Below are 26,105 nucleotides of genomic sequence, written 5' to 3' on the forward strand. Positions count from 1 at the left end.
AAGGTCAAATTCTTGACTTTCCGAGAACGACTAGGAGTCGTGGAGAGACCCTCTTATGAGGGTCTTGTATGATATATACTTTGAGCTCTGGGAGCTCCGGGGGGCTTGGGGTACTTCTTGGAGCGATGAGCAACCATAGGGTGAGTGGTTTAGCCTTCCCCTGTGATACCCCTTGGCGACATGTAGGCAAGATGAGTGGTTCATCCTTCTCCTGCTGAGACATCCTACCCATGCAGTCTGGGACTCATGGGAAGTACCTCTCATCTGGCCAATGAGTAGGGAAATGAGGATAGGGACCATAGTAGTACCGATGGACGCATTGTGTAACTACCTAACTCCCTATACTAGGATGATATTGATCTAGGATCAATTGGAACTAACTTCGGGTTAGTGAGAGTGGTATGAGACACTCTCTTTATTTGGAACTAATTTCGGATCAGTAAGAGTGGTATGACACACTCTCTTCATTGGGACTGACTTCGGGTCAGTAAGAGTGTTATTAGACACTCTCTTTTATCTGGGACTGACTTCGAGTCAATAGATGATGGTATGATACACTCTCGATCATTTCTTCTTCTTCATAGTTCAGTAGAGTAGAGCAGTGCATTAATGGCAAAGATAGTACCGACAGAAAGATGGATTAGCAAATGGAGTTCTCCCTAGTTGATAGGGAGTGTTAAAATTGGCAACTAAGGCCAAACTCCATATGGGTCACCTTATTTATGGCAGCTGGTATTTTTCTTGGATTCCTCTCATCGAGAGGTGTAGGATTGATCTAACGATCATCCGATTCCGACATGTATTCATGGAGATATGAATTTATTTGTATTCTTGACAATTTGTCAAGGTCGGCCAACAAGCAAAACAGTGTTTTGCACCCCCAGCTTATCCTCAATGTGGCATATAAAAGGAGACCTTGTGACATAATCTCACTCATCTCATCATCTCATTCTTCTCTCTCCTAGCTTGATTGGGTATGCGTATGAGGAGCAGGTCTCTCACACGTGGGAAGAAGGAGGACGTAGATCTGGTTAGGGCAATGTTGACTTGGATTCACTAAGGCGCAGGTGGATAGTTTTGGCAGCGTTGACCAGCGTGGAGGATACTAAGACTGTGGATTGGGTTGGGCAACCTCTCCTAGGCAGGCTGCATTTCTGGGCAGCCTCCTTGAACTGTTTTGACCACCACTTTGACCAACGTTGACTATCAAAGGTTGACCGCATATCTTCCCCAGCGTTGATTGCAGTTTGACCATTAATTCGGATTGTTTTTAGGCTGCCTATACTTGCTGTTAGAGGTTGAGTTGACTGAGGTTGACTTGAGGTCAATTCTAACCTGTTTGACCAGCTTTGACTTTGCTAGTTAGGGTTTTGTTGTTGCTGTCATAAAATTACAGATTTGTGTAATTGTATTATCTCTCTCTCTGTTGAATTATTGAAGAATATAAGAAGAATTGATCAAGGGTTTCCCCGCATTAAGTTTTGTCCGTGGCTAGTGCCACATCTTGTCCTCTTGTCTTGGCTTGTCTTCTACTGTTTATATTTATGTTCTATCTGCACTTTACTATCATGTTGATGTGATTGGTATTCTGGAAATTGATATTGGGCTAATAAGAAAATTTGAAGTAAATTTCTCTTAAGCATAGAACATACCATAAATTAACAATAATCAACAGCTAAGATTAAAACATGACTTGGTCCGCCTTCTAGATTATTCTCACCCATATTTTGATTAATACCCATTAATATTTTAATTTCCCTAAGTTTAGACTTAGGAACTCCATTAAAAATATTAATTATTTTAATAAAATACAATCCGGGTGGAATTTCACCAAACGGTTTCTGGGTTCTTTAAAGCTCATGTGCCTTAGCCTCTCCACCAATTTTCAAGGCTAGAGCACTTCCAATGCTACCAAAAACTTACACATTGTTTATTCCGCCATTTGCAAACCCTTTCTTAGTGTTTGTATGCCTAGATATTCCTTTATTCATTTATATCTTCAAACCCTAGGTCACATGAGCCTCTTTAGGGCTTAGTATATGATACGTTGCTCCTTTACAAAATAATTATGTCTTTATCCATTGAAGAGTATCTTTACCTAGTCCATAATTACATCGCCTTGATCCATTTAACATAGTATACCTTTAGGTGATCATTGGGAAGCATTCCCTGTGGTGCAATTCCATTAAAAATCAAGAGGAAGATTGCTAAGATAATAGAGGAATCTCCCTCATTCTTGTAACAAGGTCTCGCCTTTGCCTTGTGGGGCATCTCACAAAGCAAGCCAAAATTTGAGGCCACAAGTACCTTAGTTCCCAGAACTTTGAACCATAGATGACCATATATCTAATAACAGAGGTAAATTTAAGACAAGATGTCCTGAAATCAATGTCTTAAAGTTAAAACTCGAACTCGACTAAGGGTCCATTCTGACTCAAAGTGAACTCAAGTTAGAACCAGACCAGTTTGAATTTAGGAATCAAGTTACTAAAAATTACAGTAAATATTAAAATTTTAAGGAAAAAATATATTTTAAAGACTCGGAACCATTAGAGACAAGATATGCATATTTTGCTCATGTATATACCATGTAAGGGTGATAATATCAAAAGGGCACCAAGCACAATACATATCTGAAACAAAATACATGATCAACAAGGCTCTGAATGGCCTCTATAGTCTGAAAAACATGGTACAACCAACTAGCCTACTAGCTATTAGTAAGATAAGTTTTCAATTTTAGAAATCTATTTAGGAAATGCCTATTCAACATCAATGTTGCTTCATTTTTTTTTGAACCATGATTGTTAGCAAATAATTTTCTGAGAAACTTAGCAAATATCCTCTACTCTTAGCAGATTGTATTTTCATATAATATTAGAAATTGAGATAAAAAATTAAATGATATCAGCTCCCAACATTTTTTATGCTTAGCCTTGTGCTATCTAAGCAACCCTATCTAGTTTTTAAACATAGTCATTTTCATTATCTTATAAACATACAACACGATTCCACTGTCATTCATGTGTTCTTTTAGGGTTTAATATGAGAGCATCTCGGGTTTAGGTAAAAACAAAAAAAATGATTTCTTCTCTAAAGGGCACACAACCAACAGGAACTTCATCTATATCAACTCGGTCTAATAAGCCAGCTTGGTACCAAACTAGCCAATTCGATACCAAACTAATCCCTGATCTAGTTTGAAGGCTAAGTTGGTAACCTCAAGGATCAACTAGGTATAGGCCCACTTCAGCCGAGTTTTAGAATACTACCTAAAACTAGTTTTGGAAACATTATTTCTCAAGGAGGGTGAGTGAGCCATACCCTTAGTTGAGTCAATATTAGAGAGCCTAAGATATACTAAAATAAGACCCTACAAACTAGGCCCTCAAAGAGATGTCAGTTCTCATGATGTCAAATCTCTTCCACCCTGGAAGTAGAAAAGTAAGGCAGAAAGCATTATTTGACATATGATGATCATAACCTTGGCTTTACCCAAGTTGATCGTCAACTATCAAAGGTCACAAAAGTTGGTCAATCTACTTGTATAAGTCATTAGGCGAGGAGGCCAATATGATCAAGTCATCGTCAAGGAGGCAAGAGACCAAAACATGATATAGGGTGCAGCAAACCTCATCCTAAAAGTGCTCATAGGGAAAGATTCCAAATCATCAACATAGATCCTGAAAAGGATCAACAATAGTGGGCACCCTGATCAACATCGATTGTTCTCTAGGTGTGGTCAAAAAATTCGTGCACCATATGGAGGTGGTCAAGTACCAACTCATATAATCTCATGACAGTAGTAAGGAGGGTCTTTGAAATATCTATGTCCCAAAACCTCTAAAACAAGGCCTTTCTAAGTGTCGTGTCAAACTCTTTCCAAAAGACTATGAAGCAGCAAAAGACTTATGAAGACCAATGATGGCCTCCTTCCACGATGTCCACGAGTGTGGAAATGTAATTAGTTCTCAAGTATTCCACGCAAAAGTCGGCCTACCTTTTGGCCTTGAGGTGTCTATTCTCCAACTCATCTAAAGCATAAGATACAAAACTATATGATATAGCTTTGAGAAAGTTTGCCCAACCATGATAGTCCGATAGTTTTTTAGGTCAAACCTAGGCCATAATTTGTAAATCAGTTGAATAATGTGTCTAGTCCATGCATGGGGGAAGCCAAAGGAAACAGCATAATAGTATAGATCATCAATGTGAGTTCAAGGACCAAAAACCATGTTTTAGGAGCTTGGCTTGCAAGCAATCCTCATCAACCTCCCTGTTGGTGCTCTGACTCTTGTCTTGATGTCTCCATATGAAAAGAGATGGAAAGAAGAGGGGGGAGATGATACCAATGGGACCTACCCAAGATATCATAGAGGGAAGTCACCCCAAAGAAAGGTTGCCCTATCAATCAGTAGGTCAGATTTTCATTTTTTGTGTCTAAAGTGGGTGCCTGTTGAGACTCTTCATTAAGTTGTAATTCTCAGAATCTACGAAACTTTCCGTAAGTGATTCATGCCGAATAAATATGGACAAATTATCCAACAGCATTTTATCAAAGATATATTCCTTTTAGTTGACTGCAGATATCATTTTCGTAGTTAGCTCATCCATCACAATCTTCCCTTGTGGTAGTTCAGTTGTATTGATAAAACATTCTTGGTAGTTCAAGCTGTTAATCAGTTCAAGTTGTTAATTAGTAGCATTGGCTAGTGTGAATTAGCCTTGTATGTTCTGGATATTTTATCCTGGTAATAATATATTAGAATATTGATTATAGTATAAAAGAAAATACATAATAAAGAGACATAAAAAGAAGAATATATATTAGTGGAAGGGCGGGGGGGGGGGCAGTATTGAAAGGAAATATGTGAGAAGAGCCAAATGCTCATATAAATTTATATAGCTGGAATGCTACCCCTGTCCATAAACAGACTATTTATGATAACCATAAACTAATCATAGGATCTCCAGTTAATAATTATTAGCAAGGATATTTCTGCAACTAATAAAGTGACATGATTCAAACTTAAGACACTGATAGCATCCATAACAGCGTACAAGGACAGAAATTAAACCCATCAATGAACCATAACAATAATCAATCGGCATATGAGAAATAATACACATATTGCCCTCAAAAGGATTTACTATGTTGGAATGTCGAAGAATACTAACAATGCTGTTACCAGCTTCGGGATTCTCTCTGTAAAGTTAATGGTGTCGACATTTCAGATACACAATACATGATTGAAGAAGAGGGATGCAGAACTATATTAACTAAGCTATCACCAGTTTTATATTAATATGAAAAACAGAAAAAATAAAAATAAATAAATAAGTAAAAATGCACAACAAGTGGTTAGCCTAGAACCAAGAACATTAACAGAAAGCATAAAATTATTACTAAAAACAATAATAAAACTAATTAGAGAGCATATGTTGATTTGGGTAGCATCGGATGTGCTCTAGCCATGAAAACTGGTGGAGAGGCTAAAGCACATGAGATCTCCATGACCCAGAAATGGTTTGGGGAAATTCCACCCAGTTAGGGAGATATTAAAATAATTAATATTTTTAATGGATTACTAAGTCTAAACTTAGGAAAATAAAAATATTAATGGGCATTAATATAAAACTGGGTGAGAAGTTTCTAAATGACATGGATCAAGCCAAATCTAATCTTAGCAGTTGATTAGAGATGTAATATCGGTCGTTGAAGACTCAACAGGGAAAAATATAAGAGGAGGTTTGAGGGTCAGTTGGAGATACACCAAATTGATCAACCAGTGTGATTTTCTAGAGCGGAGTTTGCTAAGAGAAATCAAACCAGTGATCGGAGTTGCAACAAGGGGCAGTGAGTACATAGCAGAGAAGCAAAGATAGTGCCAGAAGACCAGTGCAGAGGCAGAGAGGCAGACACAGAGCCAGCAGAAGCTACACAGAGGGCCAGAGAGACTGGGCAGAGGGTCAGAGGGCCTGCGTGAGTGATGCAGAGGACCGAAGAGCCTGCGCAGAGCATCAAAGGGATGACGCAGACGGTTTCAGGCTAACGCAAAGGCCAGGAGGGCTGACGCAGTGCCACAGAGAGGCGTTGGAGAGTTTTCATGGAGCAGACTTGCCGAATATCTGCTTCCGAAGAGAGGTATTACTGCCAGATTGATTTCTATGTAGGGTGAGCCAGTTTAGCACCTGGTTGTACTCAAGAAAAGCTACTTAATAATAAAACCCTCAGAACTGTTGCATCGGTTTTCCCGAGGGTTTTTCCAGGGAAGATTGTCCAAAAATAGCGGTATCCCTTGTAGGTTTGTCTATTTCTTTCAGTTGATGATCTGTAGATGGTTGACAATGGATTTGTGTTTATTTTCAGTATTTATATGGTTAAATAACTTGTTAAAGAATAAAACAAGTAAGTGAAATAAACTAGATAGTGAAGGAAAATTTCTGACGGGTTAGACTTATAGATTTTAACATGGTATCAGAGGGTTGCAAATCATAGAAGAGTTGAAGGCACCAGCTGAATCAGAGAATTTGCAGCAGAAACAGTTCTCCCGAGAGACAGAATTTGTTCCTAAGCAGAAAGCAGCAGAGAAGGAGTGACACAGAAGGGCCTGCGTCATCACTTCGAGCTAGAGAGAGGCCAACACAGAGGCAGAGGAAGGCAGAAAAGGCTCACGAGGAGCCACATCATCCTACTCAGCCAAGTAGGAGTGACGCAGTTGGCCAGAAGAGCGATTCAGCCTTGTCAAGATTGTGCAGAGCCAAGAGACTCAGTTTCTTTAGTTGTTGGGGCATAGGAAGCTGTGGGTAGATTGTGGACTGTGAAGCTGGTGGGGTGTTGTTGCTGTCGAGGCAGAACAGTACCTAACGGGACAGAACCAAGGTAGAGGGAGTCGCTACCTAGGCGAATTTCTAGCCAAAAAATCCAGATCAGTGTTGCAGGAGCAAAGGAGATCGGAGAGGTATGAATTGACTGTTGGCAGAAGGATTTCCAGGAGGGAAACCGAGACTCAGAGGGAGTCTAGAAGAGAACTTCCGAGAGGGAAATAGAGACTCAAAAGGAGTCGAAGAGAGAACTTCTAGGAGGGAAGTAGAGACTCAAAGGAGTCGAAAAGAAGAGCAGAGATGGCAATGAATGGACTGAGGGATCAGGACAGGTTGGACGGAGCATCCAACTTTGTCATCTAGAAGGCCAGGATCCTGTCTGTTCTGGATAGACATCGCATCAAGGCCTTTGCCTTGAGAACTGTGGCTATCCCAGTCGACCCAGCTAATAACGAAAAGTATGAGGATGCAATGGCCAAGGCAAAGTGCATAATCCTTGATGGGGTCAAGGATCATGTAGTTCAGCATATTGCCGAGAAGAATACGGCAAAGGAGATGTGGGACACCTTGACGACATTGTATCAGGGCACTTCCATGCAGAGGAAGATGCTACTGGAGAATCAACTGCGGTCGTATCAGATGCAGAAGGGGGAGCAAATAGATCACTTCCTCAACAGGTTGCAGGAGATTCAAGACCAACTTACTTCCATAGGGGCCACGTCGGATCAGGAGTTAATGGTGAGGACCGCCCTGAACGCAGTCTCCAAGGAGTGGGAGACATTCGTCCAAAGCATTTTGGGCAGAGCGAATCTTCCAAATTGGGAAGAATTGTGGGCAACTCTTCGCCAAGAAGACATCAGACAGCTGAGAAAGGCGGGCAGTAGCAGAAAAGGATCCCAGGTCAAGAAAGAGGAGGAAGAGGATGCAGCTCTGGCATCTGCGGGGCAGCAAGGGAAGAGGAAGAAGAAGGACATCTCCAAGATTAAGTGCTTCAACTATGGGGAGTTGGGCCATTATGCAACCTAGTGTCCCAGGAAGAAGAATAAGGGAGAGGCTTCTGACTCCAAGGCAACGCCAACTAAGGCGGAGAAGGAGGTAGAGGATGATGATGATTGTGCCATGAGTGCTCATGTACCTCTAGAGAAGAGGTGGGGAGACATCGAGCTGTAGTCAGGAGGACTATAGAAGATGTGGGGCAGGATCCTTGAGGTACCCAAACTCTTGGATCATATCCGGCTACGGGAGCCCCAAGTGACAGTAGCAGGATGACGGATGTTGGTAGAAGCAAGATGCAGATGGAGCAACAAAACAGTGCTAGAGTGCAGGGATCTGTAGCAACGCAGTGAGGGTTGCAGCAGTGCAAGAGGCACAGAGGAGGTTGCAGCGGTGCAGAAAGGCACAGAGGTGTTTGCAGCAGTGTGAGAGGCACAGAGTTGTTGCAGCAGCGTAGAGGAAGCACGGGATAGCAGCAAAGGGAGCTTCAACATCAGGAAGACTTCTAGCCTGACAAGGATGTCCATAGTTGGGTAGATCAATTACCATCATCTCAGTAACTGAGTTGCAATGCAGTAGTAGCAGTGGTAGTGCTATGGACAACATGATGAGAGAGGGATGCAGTGCAGATGCAATGTTGAAAGGAAGGACCAACAACAGCACAAATATAGAGGAGTTGTTGTACAAATGTAGCAGTGGCAGTGGTAGAGCCATGGGCAGCAGTACAGGATGTAGCAGTGCAGAGGATGTTGGGCAGCAAGGCCAAACATCAGCACAGGTACCGATGCCAGATGATCAAGGTGATGTTCAGTGGTGGAGCATTACTAGAGCACATTTCTCGCTAAGAGGGAGTGTTGATTTGGGTTAGCATCGGATGTGCTCTAGCCATGAAAATTGGTGGAGAGGCTAAAGCACATGAGATCTCCAAGACTTAGAAATGGTTTGGGGAAATTTCGCCCGGTTAGGGAGATATTAAAATAATTAATATTTTTAATGGGTTCCGAAGTCAACTTAGGAAAATAAAAATATTAATGGGTATTAATATAAAATTGGGTGAGAAGGTTCTAAATGACATGGATCAAGCCAAATCTAATCTTAGTCGTTGATTAGAGATGTAATCTCGGTCGTTGAAGTCTCAACAGAAAAAGTATAAGAGGAGGCTTGAGGGTCAGTTAGAGATACACCAGATTGATCAGTCAGTTCAATTTTCTAGAGCAGGGTTTGCTAAGAGAAATCAAACCAGTGATCAGAGTTGCAGCAAGGGGCAGTGAGTAATAGCAAAGAGGCAGAGATAGTGTCGGAAGACCAGTGCAGAGGCAGAGAGGCAGATGCAGAGCTAGCAGAAGCTACGCAAAGGGCCAGAGATACTGCGTAGAGGACCAGAGGCCCTGCGTGAGTGACGCAGAGGCTGTAGAAATTTTGAATAATAAACACATATTCAACAGAGATTATCCTGATCATGCACTATTGCGGAATACATGCACAATACATAAGCTCCTCTACGTTGATCAACAATTTAGCAGCATCAAAAACAATGAAACATCAATAGCATGCACACATTAACACAGTATGTAACCCAGGGAAAGCATACAGCTAAAAACCCCACACTATCTGTATATTAATGATTGAGAACATGTAACATTACATAGTACAATAATCCTCACAAGTACTCAGCACTATCTCCACCTGTTACACACAATACAGCTTAGATCTAATCTCCAAATCTCCCCCGCTGCTTTGCCTGCCTCCACTGCACAATCCTGCAAGAGAATGAATGAATCCAAACTCGTTCCAAGTTCTATTTACCTTGGAGAATCACTCACACTGGAAATCACGTGAGCACAGGCTATATCACTGAGCATATGCAATTCTCATGGGCATACTCAATCCTTTAATTGTGCAAGATCTCATGCACAACTATAGTCACAACTAATAGCAATCTCAACCTCTAACACTTGTCTCCACTAAACTGTCCATGCACTGAGTTAACTGATGTATTCTTCAGTTGCATTGTGAGTTAATAATTAGTGAATTAATTAATAACTAATTCACACAACTCATCACTTAGTCTATTGGCCAGTTAGACTAAATACAACTAGTTCAACTAAGTCAAACTAAACACAACTCCATTAACTGTTCATCCAACTCCACAGAACTCAACCACATGAGTTCTAACTGATGTCCTGCATGCAATAGCTCAACTGACTCATAAAGAAAGCATATTTCCTTCTGACAGCTGCATGTGCCACATCTGTAGCTCAAACTGAAGTGCTCCAAGAGGATAAGATAAAGTATATAGTCTAAATATTATTATGAGACAATAATATTTGACTTTTCTATTTTTGACTAGCAGTCTAAAAATAGACTCTAATCACTCCTGCGGTGATCCAAAAATAGAAGTCCATCTATTTTTTCCCAACATGACCAATCATCCATAAACAGCATCCTGCAACTCATAGACCATGATCCATATGTCTAAAAATAGACATAGTCTAAAAATAGACTTTGCGCCAAAAACTTGACTGCGGGACCACTTAGTGAAGGTGACTCCTTTCCACTAAGCTCCATCATCTTGTTGCATTCTCAACAAGCATTTCTTGTTGCACACTTTTCAACAGAGGCTGCAGAAGTGACGTAGAGGGTCGAGGAGCCCGCGCAGAGCATCAGAGGGCTGACACAGAGCCTCAGAGAGGCATTGGAGAGTTTTCATGGAGCAGACATGCCGAATATCTGCTTCTGAAGAGAGGTATTACTGCCAGATCGATTTCTCTGTAGGGTGAGCCAGTTTGGCACCCAGTTGTACTGAAGAAAAGCTGCTTAATAATAAAACCCTCAGAACTGTTGCACTGGTTTTCCCAAGTTAGGTTTTCCTAGGCACGATTGTCCAAAAATAATGGTGTCCCTTGTGTGTTTGTCTATTTCTTTTAGTTGATGATCTGTAGATGGTTGAGACTGCATTTGTGTTTATTTTCAGTATTTATATGGTTAAATAACTTGTTAAAGAATAACAAATAGGTAAAATAAACTAGATAGTGCAGGAAAATTTCTAAAATGTTAGACTTAGAAATTTCAACATCTAAAAACAATACAAATAATCATAGATCATAAAAAGTCTTAAAACACAGCCAAAAAAAATACTAATCTAAAAATAAACAAAACAATAATAAAAAGACAAAACCAAAGTAAGGGAAATATTAAAAAGTCTTCAAACCAAAAAAAAGGCTAGAAGAAAAAGGTAAAACATACAATATAAGCAATAGTAGACTACAAGAAATCAATCCAGTCAAACAACCAAAAAAATTTAGAGCAAAGAATGAATCAATAACAAGAGAAAAAACGAGAAGGCCAAAGAAACCTAGACCTAAAAAACTAAGGAAAGAACAATAAGTGAGTAGTTAACAGGAAATAAACAATTTAAGGGAAAAACAAAAAAATGAAGAGAACGTGTACCAAACGAAGATTACTTACCTATGGAAAACAACCATATTATTTCAAAGATTGGGAAGCCACGTCCTACTAAGCTTGAGGCGATCATCCCTATTGAAATAGTTACCAATGATTCCAATTTCAATAGCCTCTCTTATTTGTCTTTTCAAGAAGTGTTCATCCCAAGCAAGGAACTTAGTCTCCTCAATACAGATATGATGCCTGGTCTTCTTGAATGTTTTCCAAGGCTAAGGAAAAAACACAATTGTGAATAATATTAAATTGATACTCTGACCCTACCCTGGACAAACCTACAAGTTCCCCGATATATGTTTGGCCACATGAACATTCCATGCGAGATAAACCCCTTGTTGCAAATGTAGGTTTATGAGGTCCGAAGGAAACTTTGGATAGTTCTAGAAGGTATATTAATCATCTTGATTTGTTTTCTCTTAAGATCCTAGAACTATTTTCAACGGTACCTTGAATGTAGGGGAGCATTACTTTATGCTCATCTATATTACTCTACTCACAAACAGTTTGAACAATGTTGGTATCTTGGAGAGCCTTCCAAACCTGTCAATTCTTGTATTCCCCATATTTGAAGATTTCCATCAAGTGTTTCTTATCTTGTTCCAAACTTCCAAATGCTCCTCATTGAAAATTATAAGGGCACGAATAGCAATGGTATTGAGGACACCCAGTTTCACGGTTGGGTGATGGTGGGGAAATGGTATGGGGTATTGCTTTGTATAGGTTTTCTTATGGTAAAGTTGATAGTGGAACGAACAAAGTTCGTTATAGTAGGCTAAACACTCCAAAAGACTTGGAATATGTAGATTTCCATTGAGGATATAAGAATATATATATTAAATGTATGAATGAGAATGATTGAGTTACAAATGAGGGTCTGCTTTATATACCCAAGCAGGTACCCTTTCATAAATGGTCATGTCCTTAGGGTCATGCCTCTTGATTAACTAATTACTATCTAATTAACTAATCCTTATTATTATTATATTTATATTCTATTCATAACATTGTCTTCCTCTTCAAAAAGCTTTGTACTCAAAGCTCACTGTTGACAAGGCGTATCATCTGTTTCTTTTTCTTTTAATATTTTTGCATCTTTCGAAACTCTTCGAATTCTTGGTATTGTCATCTTTGTTGATACAAGATGATAGGATCTTTTAAGAGAAACAAAATTGTCGCACTGAGAAGGAATCTAACCATCCTAAATCAATCTTCTATGGAATCTTGTGGTTACTGAAAACTTGAGATGGATTTTTATCACAAGATTGAATTATGGTGACATCGACATTCTTAGGAACATAAGTCACTTGTTTCTGGTTGAGATATTTTCTTTTATAATTTGAATGGCGATAAGGAGTTCTTGTGATGTGATCTCTCAATTTGTTTGACGTAATTTCGTGGTTTATTGAAGGAATCTAATTTTGTTAAAATTGGCAACTAGGGTCAAACTCCATGTGGGTCTACTTATTTATGGAAGCTGATATTTTTCTTGGATTCCTCTCGTCAAGAGGTGTAGGATTGATCTAAAGATCATCCTATTCCGACATGTATTCATGGAGATATGAATTTATTTGTATTATGGGACAATTCGTCAAGGTCAGCCAACAACCAAATTGCCCCCACATGTGCTCAACGTTTTAGTATAAAAAGAGGTGGCTTGCTAGTCATTTTCACACACTCTTCTTGTGATCTCTTCCTCTCCACTTGTCTTTGGGTTTTTGGTGGGAGGAAGAGATCCTAAGAGACTACGCAACCCTAAGAAGAAGATGCCCTAGCTCTACGCTGTCATGGAGAAGACATGCCCTAGATCTAGATGCAGTCAAGGGAGAGAAGGCTCTACGTTGTCCTAATATGGTAGCCTAACATGGAGGACAACTCTTATGGTGGACACAAGCCTAAACGATGTCCATAATGAAGCTGCCCTAAATGTTATTCATGATATAGCTACCCTAAACGCAGTCTCCTAGCCGCAGCACAGAAGGAAGAAACAATGAGGAGATAAGGGTTGTTTTAGGGTCAAATCAAGGGTCCGAGTTGATGTCATGGAGGTCGAGGGTGCTAGTTGTTAAGCCGAATTCTTGAGGGCTAAACGCCATTGATTTTGACACTTCTTTGGACATGTTTTAAGGGACTGAAAGCTACAAGTTGTTGTTGTGCTAGGCTGCAGGCCATAGCACCACAGTTGGGCTTGCATAGGGCAGTAAAGGGCTGGCATATGCCCTAAGGCAGCAGTGTAGCAAGGGAGGGGCTCTCTTAAAGTGTGCAGCAATCTTTCAAAGGGTTGTTTGGGGTCTGTTGGAGGAGTCTAAGGCTACAGCAGTGTGCCCTAACTAGACAGTCACAAACAGTCATATACAAACAGGGTTGGAGCAGCATGGATCAGTTTGATGTTGTTACTGATGTTCGAGGGCTGGTAGGACTGTCTTGATGCCCTAACCAGTCCATGATGAAGGTTGCCCAATCTGCTATTAATGCAACAAATAGAGAATCCCCTAACAGTGAACTAATGTAGTGCAGCAACATTGATAAGATGTGACAGCATTGTAATAAGGTGCAACATGATTTACCAGCCTGTCTTAATGCCCTAACCAGTTCATGATGAAGGTTTCCCAATCTGCTATTAATGCAGCAAATAGAGAATCCCCTAACAGTGAACTAATGTAGTGCAGCAACATTGATAAGATGTGACAGCATTGTAATAAGGTGCAGCATGATTTTGAATGTTGTTGCATGATGATGGGCATATTGATGAAGTGTAGTGTAGCATGATGTGTGTAGCACAGTGATAATGAATGCTGAAATGAGATGTAGCATGATGGGCACAGTGAGGTACAGCATGATGATACAACACAGGGAAGTGCAGCATGATGATAAGGTACAAAATGATGATGCAACACAAGGAGGTGCAGCATGATGATAAGGTACAACATGATGATGCAGTAGTGCAGCATGATGTTGAATGTCGTTGCATGATGATGGGCATACTGATGAAGTGTAGTGTAGCATGATGTGTGCAACACAAGTGCAACACAGTGATAATGAATGCTGAAATGAGATGCAACATGATGGGCACAGTGAGGTACAGCATGATGATGCAGCACAAGGAGGTGCAACATGATGGGCACAGTGAGGTACAACATGATGATGCAGCACAGGGAGGTGCAACATGATGATGTAGTACAGAGAGGTATAGCATAATAATAAGGTGCAACAGTATGATGTATGCAACATAGCAATGAGGTCCAGCATGATGATTGGGTGCAGCACAGTGACATGCAGCATGGTGATGGAGTCACCTTGGATTAGTGGAAGCAGTATGCCTTCACTTGAGCTCAAATCAGCTACCTCATATGCCATCTTCTTAGAGAAGATCTCTGCTCTTATTTAGATAAGTCAAAAGGTTGACTTCTGATGTATATGTATTATCTCTCTCTCTCTACTGAACTATTGAAGAACATACAAGAAGAATTGATTAAGGGTTTCCCCACATTGGGGTTTGTCCCTGGGTGGTGCCACATCTTGTGTCCTCTTGTCTTGGCTTGTCTTCTGCGATTTATGTTTATGTTCTATCTGCATTTTACAATCATGCTAAATGTGATTGCTAATCTAGAATTGATATTGAGCTAATATGGAAAATTGAAGTAAATTTGTTATCAGCATAGAACATACCTAAAATTAACAAATTTCTTTTGGGTAGAAAAGTCGCTTGATTAATTGCGAAATCTTCACTTGAAACTTCCATTGCTTGAACTGCAAATTTTGAGTACATCTTTGTAATATTATTTTTTCTGGTGTTCCTCATGGCATGGTTAGGATGGATTTCCAGAGCTGGGGCGAACAGGTCACAGGTGCAGATTTACTTCATCAACGGGCCCAGGGGCTTCAGGAGGTTTTCCATGGGGTTTGAGGAGTTTTTGAGGTCCGATGGCATTCACTTGGTATATTCGATCATCCGAACAGTTTGCCTTTCGTTCCGTTGCATTCCGACAACTTTCAAAAAAACTGAGTTATTAATGGGCCTGACTCCATTAATTTCACTTAAGATGGAATTTCGGGAGGAATACTTGGCAGAACACCTTAGTGTAATATCTCGTTGGAATTGGAACAAGAATATTTACAGGTTGGGATGGCTAGAAGTGATTTTCGGTGGCTTGAAGAAGCATGGTGTCCAGTTTACCATTTTCCCACATTAAAAAGAATATTTTAATTAAGCGAAATGTGCTCAATGATTAAAATAATAATAAAACGGGAGCTTCTAGAGGGGTCCATTAGTTCTATTAAAAGAAGAGGAGGAGGCCATTAGAGGACATCTCGGATTTGTATTTTCTTCTTGTGGAGAGGTTTGAGAACTCGGTTCTCTACTTTAGCAGTAGCCCCACGACGGAAACCCTCGGGTGATCATGGTGAGAGTGGACGAAAACCCATCTCATCTCCTTGGTGGATTCAGCGAGAATTCACAGGTGCAGCGTGTAGGAATTTACAGGGTAAGTTCCTCAGACAGAACACCAAAGGACACCGCTCACAAACAGATCACAGATCAATACACCAGTATTGTTGACGTGGTCTGTTTGTGAGCGGTGTCCTTTGGTGTTCTGTCTGAGGAACTTACCCTGTAAATTCCTACATGGTATCAGAGCTATTTGAGGGCCACGTCCATTGGTGATCCAAATCTGAAGTCGGTAGAACTGCATCCGACTGTCGTTTCCTAGATCTACTGTTTCTGACTGCTTTCGGGCGGAGAGGACTGCTCTGTTGTGTTAGAAGCATCTGTTCTAGTGAGGAACCCCTTTTGTTTCACACGAAAAGGTTTCTGGTAGCCCTAGCTACGTCATTTTTAAGATCTGGAGGGAAAAAGAGCTTTCTCAAGTAAGCACGCAACCCAAAGCTTCAGCGACTAAAAAAAAAAAAAAAACCCCTTCCTCTTTTCCAAAAATTACTAAACTTTTAGCTTAGCTCACTTGGTCCAAAGCTACTTTATGAGAGTAGAGATCTTGAGTTCAAGTATTCTTTTTGTTGAGCTAATTAGATTAAGTTTGGAAAGGGGGCGGATTTTTTTTTAACATTATAATTCATTTCCGCACGTTCCCGCACTTCGTCGGCATTTTCATCAACTTTTCTTCAAAAGGCCATAACTTCTTCATCCGGAAGCCGTTTTTAGAGCCGTTTTTTTTTTAACCAGCCTAATTTTTCGAGATCTTTCCATTCGAACACTTAGTTTTAGCATCTATAGCTTCAGTTTCTGTTAAAATGGAAAGTCCATGCCAAGTTATTCTTGACAGCACCAACTACTTCCAATGGTGATCCTACATTGTGGATTTACTTAGAAGTAAAGGTCTCTACAGAATAGCCTCAGGCCAAGAAACCAAACCAAAAGATGAAGATAAGGCAGCTAAATGGGAAAATAGGCAAGATCAAGCACGAGGGTTGATAGGGATGTCTATTTCTCCAGATCTTAGATTCCACATTGCAGAACTTGATACTCCTGATGAAGCAATGAAATAGATTACTAAAGTTTTTGGAATTAAAAATGAACTTAAAGCCCATCAACTCGAAAATGAGTTGCTTACATTGGACCCCAATAATTTTTCTTACATTGAAGATTTTTCGTCCAAGTTCAAGACCCTTAGACTTCTCTTGGAAGATGTTAAGGTTAAGAAAGAAGATAGTAACCTTATCTATTCCATTCTCACTAAGTTGGGACCAGCCTACTCTGTGTTTGTTTCCACCTTCCATTCTACAAGAGAAGCCTTCATTTCTCAAGGACAAGCCTACAAGTCGCCTTCCTTTGATTCCTTTTGTGATTCTTTAATAAGAGAACAAGAAAAACTCTTACACCTTGGTCTTCTTAATCTTGGAAACTCTTCTAAGAAAGCGTTAGCCACCCAGCAGCAACCAAATTCAAAGAATCCTAAGAAGTTGTATCCTAAAAGGAATGGTCCTAAACCAAACAAGGGTCTTAAGCAATTTCAGCCTCAAAATGAAAAATCATTTCAACAAAATGATAAGACAGATAAAAACAAAGGGAAGAAGACTGATAGACATTGCCACTTTTGTAATCGAGATGGCCACTTAGAATCCAAATGCTTTAAGAAGATGGAAGCCTTGGAAGCAGCAATGAAGAAGCATAACATCCATTTGGAGCACTCTTCAACTTCAACTTCATCTTCAGGAATACACTTTCTGCATGTGGTTGTCAAGCATCTCAGTCTGACTATGCACTAAATGTATCTTCTTCTTCTCATTCTCATGAGTGGCTCATTGATTCTGGAACTTCTTATCACATGGCCAAAAACAAAGCCATGTTTTCTTCTTTAAATGATTGTAACACCAAAAATATATATGTTGGTGCTGATAGATCTCTTAGTGTTGTAGGGACTGGAACTATTCATATAGACAATGGTCAATTTAATGATGTATTATGTGTTCCAACCTTATCCTGCAACCTTCTATCTGTATATCAGATAACTCATTCAGGTGAAGGTGAAGGTAAAATCGTTGAATTTTCACCTCACGATGTTGTAATTAAGGACCTAAGAGATCCTAGACAGATTTTAGCTACTGGCATCGCTGATGATTCTACAAGGTTGTATAAGTTTCACAACTTTGGGTCATCAAATCTTCCCTCGGTATTTGTTGCTCATAACGATGAAGTGAGCAAACTTTGGCATGAGTGATTTGGTCACTTAAACTATCGCTCGCTTCAGAATCTATGTAAAGAAAATATGGTGACATGTCTTCCAATGGTATCTTGCAAAGATGGTGTTTGTTTCGGATGTGTACTCGGAAAACATCATCGGGATAGTTTTGAAAAACGTGCCTCTTGGCACGCCTCAACCCCTTTACAGCTTGTGCATAGTGATTTATGTGGTCCACTTCCAGTTGTTTCATTCTCTGGCTACAAGTATTTCTTAACTTTCATTGATGATTTCTCTAGACGCACTTGGGTATACTTCTTAAAACTCAAGAGTGAAGTATTTAACATGTTCTTGGCCTTTAAGGCCTTTGTTGAAAAACAATCTGGACATCAAATTCTTAAGCTAAGATCTAATAATGGCGGAGAATATGTTAACAACGAATTCATCAACTTTTGCACTGAGAATGGAATTCAAATGCAACAAACTGTTCCATATACTCCACAACAAAATGGTGTAGCTGAAAGGAAGAATCACACCTTAAAGGAAATGGCTAATTGTATGCTTCAATCTAAAGGACTTGGTCTTAATTTTTGGGCAGAAGCAATTAACTGTGCAAATTACATAATAAATCGCACTCCTACTAAAGTTTTAAAGAATATCACTCCAAAAGAAGCATGGAGATCAATTAAACAAGATGTAAGTCACTTTCGTGTTTTTGGAAGTGAAGCATGGGCCCATATTCCAAATGAGAAACATAAAGCTTTAGAACCTAAGGGTGAAAAATGTATTTTTGTTGGATATTCTGAAAATGTCAAAGGATATAGACTTATTCCACTTAAGTCCAAAAATGTTATCATTAGAAGAGATGTAAAGTTTGCTGAAAATATATCGGCCTACGAGCCTAGTTCGGCGGATGTGCCACCTCTCCCTATCTCTTCTACTTTTGAAAATATTTCTTCTTCAGATGATGAAAGCGAGGATGACAATCCTCCCCCGCCTTCTCAGGATCCTCCTTCAGCTCCTCAGCTTCCAAAATGGGTCCGTGCTACTCGGGATGCAGCAGGTGATCTTGCCGGTGATCCTACAGATCAGCGACGTACACGTTCTCAGTTCGATAAAGCCTCTTCTTTACTAGCTCAAGCTTCAGCGAATTATGATCCTGACACCTTTGCAAAAGCTTCAGGCCATCCAGATTGGGACGCAGCTATGAATGAAGAATATCGTTCATTATTGGCAAATGATACATGGGATCTTGTTCCTCTACCAAAGGGACGAAAACTTGTTCGATGCAAATGGGTTTACAGAACCAAGTATGGACCAGATGGGAACGTTGATAAACATAAAGCTCGTCTTGTTGCTAAGGGTTTTTCACAAGTTGAAGGCATTGACTATATCAAAACCTTCTCCCTTGTTGCCAAAATGAACTCTATCCGCCTTGTTCTTTCCCTTGCTGCCTCTTTCAAATGGGAAGTCCATGAGATGGATGTTAAATCTGCCTTCTTGCATGGGGACTTGCATGAAGAAATCTATATGAAACAACCTATTGGCTTTATACAAACAGACTCCAGCCTTGTATGTCGGCTTAAGAAATCCCTTTATGGTCTCAAGCAAGCTCCCCGGGCTTGGTATGCCAAAATGGATAGCTTTCTTTTAGAATCTGGCTTTTCTAGGTGTCATTCTGACAATATTGTCTACACCAAGAAAGTGGGCAAGTCTCTTATCATTCTTGTTCTTTATGTTGATGATCTTATCCTCACTGGTAGTGATCCCAACCTTATCAACCATGTGAAGTCCAGCCTTAAAAAGAAGTTTGAAATGACAGACTTAGGACACTTGCATTATTTTCTTGGTCTTCAAGTCTTGCAATCCAAGGAAGGTATTTCCCTTTCCCAGTCCAAGTATGCTTGTGATCTTCTACGCCATTTTCACATGGAAGACTGTAAGCCAACCCTTCTCCCTTTCAATCTGGAGCCAAACTTTCAGTCACTTGTACTTCCCCTGAAGTTGATGCTACCTTATACCGTCAACTTGTAGGAAAACTTTTGTATCTAACCCATACTCATCCTGACCTTTCCTTTTCTGTTGGCCTTGTTGCTCGATTTATGCAAAACCCACATGAAAGTCATTGGAAAGCAGCTAAAAGAATACTTCGTTATGTTCGAGGTACAGTTCAGTTTGGGATTCATTACAATGACGAAGCATCTCCTCTATTGGTTGGTTTCACTGATTCCAATTGGGCTGGTGACCCTGATGATCGGAAGTCTACTGTAGGTTATGTGTTCACTCTTGGTTCAGGACCTATTACATGGGCTTGCAAGAAACAAGGTGCCATTTCTCTTTCCTCAGCAAAAGCAGAGTATCGTGGTGTCGTAGAAGCTAGTAAGGGAGCCTTGTGGCTTCGTCAGATCCTGTCAGAGTTTGGCTTTCAGCAGCAGCATCCGACTACACTTTGGTGTGATAATCAAAGTGCCATTCAACTATGCAAAGATCCAGTCCAACATCAGCGCAGCAAACACATTGAACTGCACATGCACTTCATCAGAAAGCTCATTCACGACCATGTTCTTGAAGTGCAATATTGTTCAACATATGATCAAGTTGCAGACATCTTTACAAAGGCTCTCACAGAGGCGAAGTTTACTAAACTTCGATTTATGGTTGGAGTTCAGGAAGTTGTCACTAAGGGGGGATAGGCTCTAGTGCCTCCTTCCTTCTCCTATTGTGTCATATTTGTACATCCCTCAATTCTATCCCAAGTTGTTCTTAAGGGGGGATGTTAGGATATCCTGACACATAGGAAGTAGTTAAGTATAACTTGGTCTAGTATAGAGTTAGGTAAAGTGTGTTTCTTTACTATGTACTTTTTGTAACTTACAATCCGACGGTCACGATATGTAGTGATCTGATGGATCATTCTCTCCGCGGTATTACCGACACTTGATCCGTGGCTTAACACCAGATTGGTCCATGATCTCTATTTAAAGAGCATGGACGGTCATTTGTAGGGTAACCGTTCATGAGAGAATCTTATGTAAATTTTCATTCTTTTATTAATAAATTGCCTGAAGTGGCCGTGTTGGCTCAGGGCGTGGACTGTTTCCCTCTTTGAGGGTTTTAACCACATCAACAATACTGGTGTATTGATCTGTGATCTGTTTGTGAGCGGTGTCCTTTGATGTTCTGTCTGAGGAACTTACCCTGTAAATTCCTACACAGCGATTGATTTCAGTTCAGTTTTGGGAGGGTCGGCTTCAGCGTCAGAGCAAATCAGTTTTGGAGACCAGATTGTCTATCTCAACTATTTCAGCTATATCATCATGTACACTCTTTCAGTCATTTATTATAATGAAAGCTGAAAATATTTATGCTCATTGTGTTGTTGAATTGCATGCACTCTACCTGTTATATTTTACAAGGAAATCATCTGTTAATAAAATGGTAATTTTATGGTGAAATTTTTGTTTGAGTTAAATTTCTGCAAAATCAGTCAAATATCCCATTTGGGATATTACAATCTTCGCTTCAACTGGTTTATACTCTTCTTGAATTGTGATATTGAATGGAGCAATATTCGTTTCCTTATCTTCAACTTGGACTGTTATGACTAGGTATTTCGATACTTCTTCTTGAGTAAGTTGTTCTAACTTGTCTTTTAGCAACATTTTGTCACTTTTAAGCTTCTTTATTTGCGTAAGAAGGTTTTGATTATGATTTATTAGACATGAAAGTTCATCGTTTTCTGAGTTGATGATTTTAACCTTAATATCCTTCTCTTCATCTTTTAAACTTTTGATTTGTTTTAATAAAGTTTTACTAAGGTTCTTTAAACGTAAATTTTCCTCTTCTTGTTCGGATAGGTGCTTCTTGAGTTCCTTCTTCTTGACCTTAGTCCTCTTGACTTGTGCAATTAATTTTTCAACATGGTCCTTGAGGCGAGAAATTTATTCTTGTCTTTTTCCATTACTTCTTTGTAATGTATATCCACAAGATCTTCATATTCCTGTTGTAACGTTTTCTTGTTTTGTCGAAGTTTGGTTATTTTGTCTTTCTCTTGATTTTCCAATTGCACTTTCTTGGTACACTGGATTACATCGTTTTGTAAGAGTGATGATGGGCGTTCCACTTGCAATTTGGATTCCATTTTCTTTGTTTCCTTATTAAAATTTGCATGTTGTCACCTAAACATTACCATTAATTGTTCTATATCTATTGCGATTGATTGTTTTTGTGCATCACTTAAAAATTCGACTAAGGTAAAAGTTTTGTAACATTTTTTGCAAACCACATTTTTAATTTTGAATGACTATTGACAACTAGAATATCCTTCTGAACAAAAAGGAAATTTTTAAAAGAAACCATTGTTCTTTGTGGAAATCATCTTTTTACCTCCTTTTTATTTTTCTCTTTTCAAAGATCAAATCCTTTTTATTATATTTATATTTTATTCATAACAATAGGCCAAGGCATCATCAACCTCTTTGAACATCAAGGAACAAAATGAAGCGGTTCCCCTCTACTTCCATAATAAATTGATTACAATCGGATTGGTCATCAAGATGTTTAAAAAATTTGTTGAGGTCATCTTGACCCTCGGGTTACATTTCACTGGTGCTATCCAAATACCTCACCCATAATTCGAGCTTAAAGAGAGAGGAGTTAGGTGCCTTAATATCGAGATATTTAATCAAGATATTTGCCACTATCCGACCCCCTAGAAACTCCACATATATGCTTGTAAAATCAAGCTTGGAAACTAAGGAACGTTGACCTCAAGTAAATCTCCACCAATTTTGTTGTCTTCGGATTCCTAACTTGTTCATCATGATAACAACTCCATTGATAGGGATCATTGTAAGAAGAGACATTACATTGAAACGGAAGAGAATTATCTCCAGGTTGTAGAGACATTACATTGAAACTGAGGATTATCTCTAGGTTGTAGAGACATTACATTGAACCTAAGGAGGATTATCTCCAGGAAGGCTAACAGCTCCTTCGCCCATCAACCTAGACAGAGCAATACCACCATATCGATTCGCATCATCAGTCATCCCAAACACGGGGTGTCGTCAATACCCTTGCTACTTATGTACTTTAATTTTTCATTAAGGAGCATTTGGAACACCAAAAGCAGCACTTGATGGAAATCTTCATAAATAAGGAATACAACGATTGGCAAGTTAGAACTTAGGAATGCTTTCCAAAAAGCCAACATTGTTCTAACTATTCACAAGCAAAGTAATGAAGTTGAGCCAACATTGCTCCAACTATTCACGAGCAAAGTAATGAAGTTGAGCATTAAGAATGGTCCCCTACATCCGATGTACCACTGAAAAAATCAATAGGATCTTAAGAAGACAACAAATCAAAATGATCTTTAAACTTCATAGCACTATCCGAAGTCTCATTAGATCAATTTACGAACCCAACAAGCCCATAGATGCAAAAAGAGCTTTACCATAGTTGCAAAAAAGAGCTTTACCGTACCCCTTGTTTATGTGGTGAAAGTTATATTTCAGAAACAGTTATTAATTGGCCAACCTATTTTGGAAAAAAAATTAAAATAGTATAATTTAGCCTCTAAAATTTTCCTTCATAACTAGATTTTACGTTGGTGAATCCCTGTGGCTGAGGAAAAGTGATTTGGACAGTGCCCCTTGTCACTCACTATTATAAGTGAAAATTGCAAGCATCGTTGCTATGAGGGGAATCTTAAGAAAAGAAACTACAATGTATCTGATGAAATCCATCTGAACCAGTGAAGTGCAGTGTGCCTGGTTGGTAGCTAACATAGCCCCCACAAGAGTTCAAGCCTTGCCAGTGGCATGCTAGTATTTGTACATACACTTGTGGACGTACGCCCGCCGGGAGGACCAGGTGCAAGTCTTGGGCTACTTTGACTGAATGGATACCCCACTTTTGGCTGAGTGGGCTGCTTAGCCAACGACCCAATTGAATTGTCTCAATGAATCTTCATAGAGATAAATCTGGGCAAGTGAGAGCCTCGATAGTGATTTGAGGTTGTGTCAATGAATCTTCATAGAGATAAATCTGGGCAAGTGAGCCTCAATAGTGATTTGAGGTTTTCTTGAGTGAGAGTCTGATAGTGATTTGAGGTTTTTTATTACATTAAAATTTGTTGGTAATAGTCAATTTTTAAACCATTATTATTATTGAATGGTCCTGGGTGGATCTCAAAATAAGGCTGATTTGAGATTTTCTGTTATACCAAAAAAAAAAACCAAAAACCCCCCAATGTAATAATAAACTTCCAAATCATTATTATTACTTTTACTTTTATCATTAAATAGTGATGAATAAATCTTAAAATGACGATTAACCATGTGAAAATCCAACAAAAAAATAATCCATTAATCTGCTATGCGCCCAGCGGTAACATAACAATTGACATCCTAAACAACAACAAAGAGGCCGTAGGTACCTACCAAGAATTGCGCCAATCTTCATTCCGGAAGAAGCAGGGATTCCCTTCACAGCTAAGGGCAACACTACCAGCGACGGCACGTAGAAGAGCGGAAGCCATCTCTGTATGAACGTCGTTGCCGGCTCAAAAAAGTTCAGTAGAGCCGTTGCCGCTGCCGGTCTGATGACGTCGAGGATCGACAGCACGGAAAATATGCAGAACATTCCAAACAATGAGCTAGGGAACTTTATCATGGCAGCCGTGAAGACCCTTTTCAAGGCCTTGTCGATGGCCAGAATTATGCCCAACGAAACCACCAAATGCGCCACACGACCCACCTGAAAAATTCAACAAAACACACAGATGACATCACATTACATTGCATCACGAGAAGATCTTCTGAGAATTTGACAGCACGTGATGAAAGGGGATTTGAATATTACATTGAGGGAGCCATCCGGGAGGCCTCTGGCGTCCTTTTCAACGGCTTTCACAATTATTATTTCATGACTTCGCCTTGGCCTTTGCCTGCCAAACCCCGTGAGCATGAACTTACGCTCACCATTAATTCTGATTGCTGCAGCGACAGCTGCCTCTCTTCTCCTCTGCGCCCAACAGCTGCAATTGTCATAATTTTTCCTCTGCTCTTTTGTGGGCTTGGGGGCCAATTGATATAAACGCAAATGGGCGTCTCCCAACGGTCTCCGTGTGAGCAGCCATGAAATTTGGAATTGGTGGGACGAAGCCATTCATTCATTCACTGACCACCCCAACGAATTCCGTGCATGCTGGCAGATGAATTAAATCATTCCCTTCAACCCGCTAATTATTCCTTGTTCCTGTAAAATAGAGGATAATGTTTTGGGCAAATGAGAGGCTGCCATGTAAGCTGCAGCCAAATGGACCAAGCTCGAAGAATGTCCATGCGATATAGATCAATTTTTGTAAAATGAAAAGCGTGTGGAGCATTAGATACTAGCGTTTCGTCGTTACTGTCAAAATATTACCAGAATTTTACGCTGATGCTATGGTCGCTGTAAATGGTGGGCTCGCTCAACCAGCGTCTCTTAAACGCCATAAGGTAAAAGCACAAAAAGTAAGACGCTAAACTAATTTATGGGAAAGTGACTCTGATAATAATAATAATCCTACGTTCAACATGACAATCCATGAACTCCGTAAAATTTATCTTAAAATAAAAATAAAAAAATTTTAAATAATAAAATAATATGAGTATAATAAAATAAAAAAATTATCATGTATATTTAATTAGTTATTAGTTGTTAATTTGATTTAATATAATTTCATGTAAAGTAATAAAAAGTAAAAAAATATGTGAGAAAGATGTTTAAATCTTATATTTTTCAAAAATATTTTAATACGTGATATCAACTTCATATATATCTATATATATAAAAAATTATTAAAAAATTATTTTTCTATGAATAAAATATTGTAATATGAATTAATATTGATGTAAATTTAAAAATATATTAATAGCAAGAAAATAAGTTTAATGTGCATTGATAAAATACTTTAATGCACATGTTATGTAATTTCTATAACATTCAAAAATACAATTTAAATAATAAAAGATTACACATTGTTTTTTTGCACTCTAAAATAAGTTTGCCCCTAAAGAAATTTGATCCCTCTCTACTCATGTTAGATCGGTGGTTAAGATGGATCTATGTTGGCAATAATAATCTTACAATTAACATGACAAGAGTCCATGAGCTCCATAAGTAGGTGTGGTATTTTGTTTTTCA

General features: G+C 39.3%; 1 protein-coding gene across 1 annotated transcript in view; it reads right to left on the reverse strand.

Moving 5' to 3' along the window:
* The window catches only part of LOC149267437 (plastidal glycolate/glycerate translocator 1, chloroplastic-like), a 92,978-nt gene extending 67,698 nt beyond the window's left edge, over positions 1 to 25,280 (reverse strand). The window contains exons 1-2 of the mRNA XM_089398823.1: positions 24,780 to 25,280; positions 24,359 to 24,674 (exon numbers count right to left, since the gene is read on the reverse strand). Coding sequence (XP_089254949.1) covers positions 24,359 to 24,674; positions 24,780 to 25,085 — 622 coding nt within the window. The 5' untranslated portion in view covers positions 25,086 to 25,280. The remainder of the gene's footprint in view (positions 1 to 24,358; positions 24,675 to 24,779) is intronic.
* Between the last annotated feature and the right edge of the window lie 825 nt (positions 25,281 to 26,105).

This window comes from Pinus tabuliformis, chromosome 6 (assembly GCF_031772625.1).
Source record: "Pinus tabuliformis cultivar Carrire ecotype Pingquan chromosome 6, CPIR1, whole genome shotgun sequence".
Lineage (NCBI taxonomy): Eukaryota > Viridiplantae > Streptophyta > Pinopsida > Pinales > Pinaceae > Pinus > Pinus tabuliformis.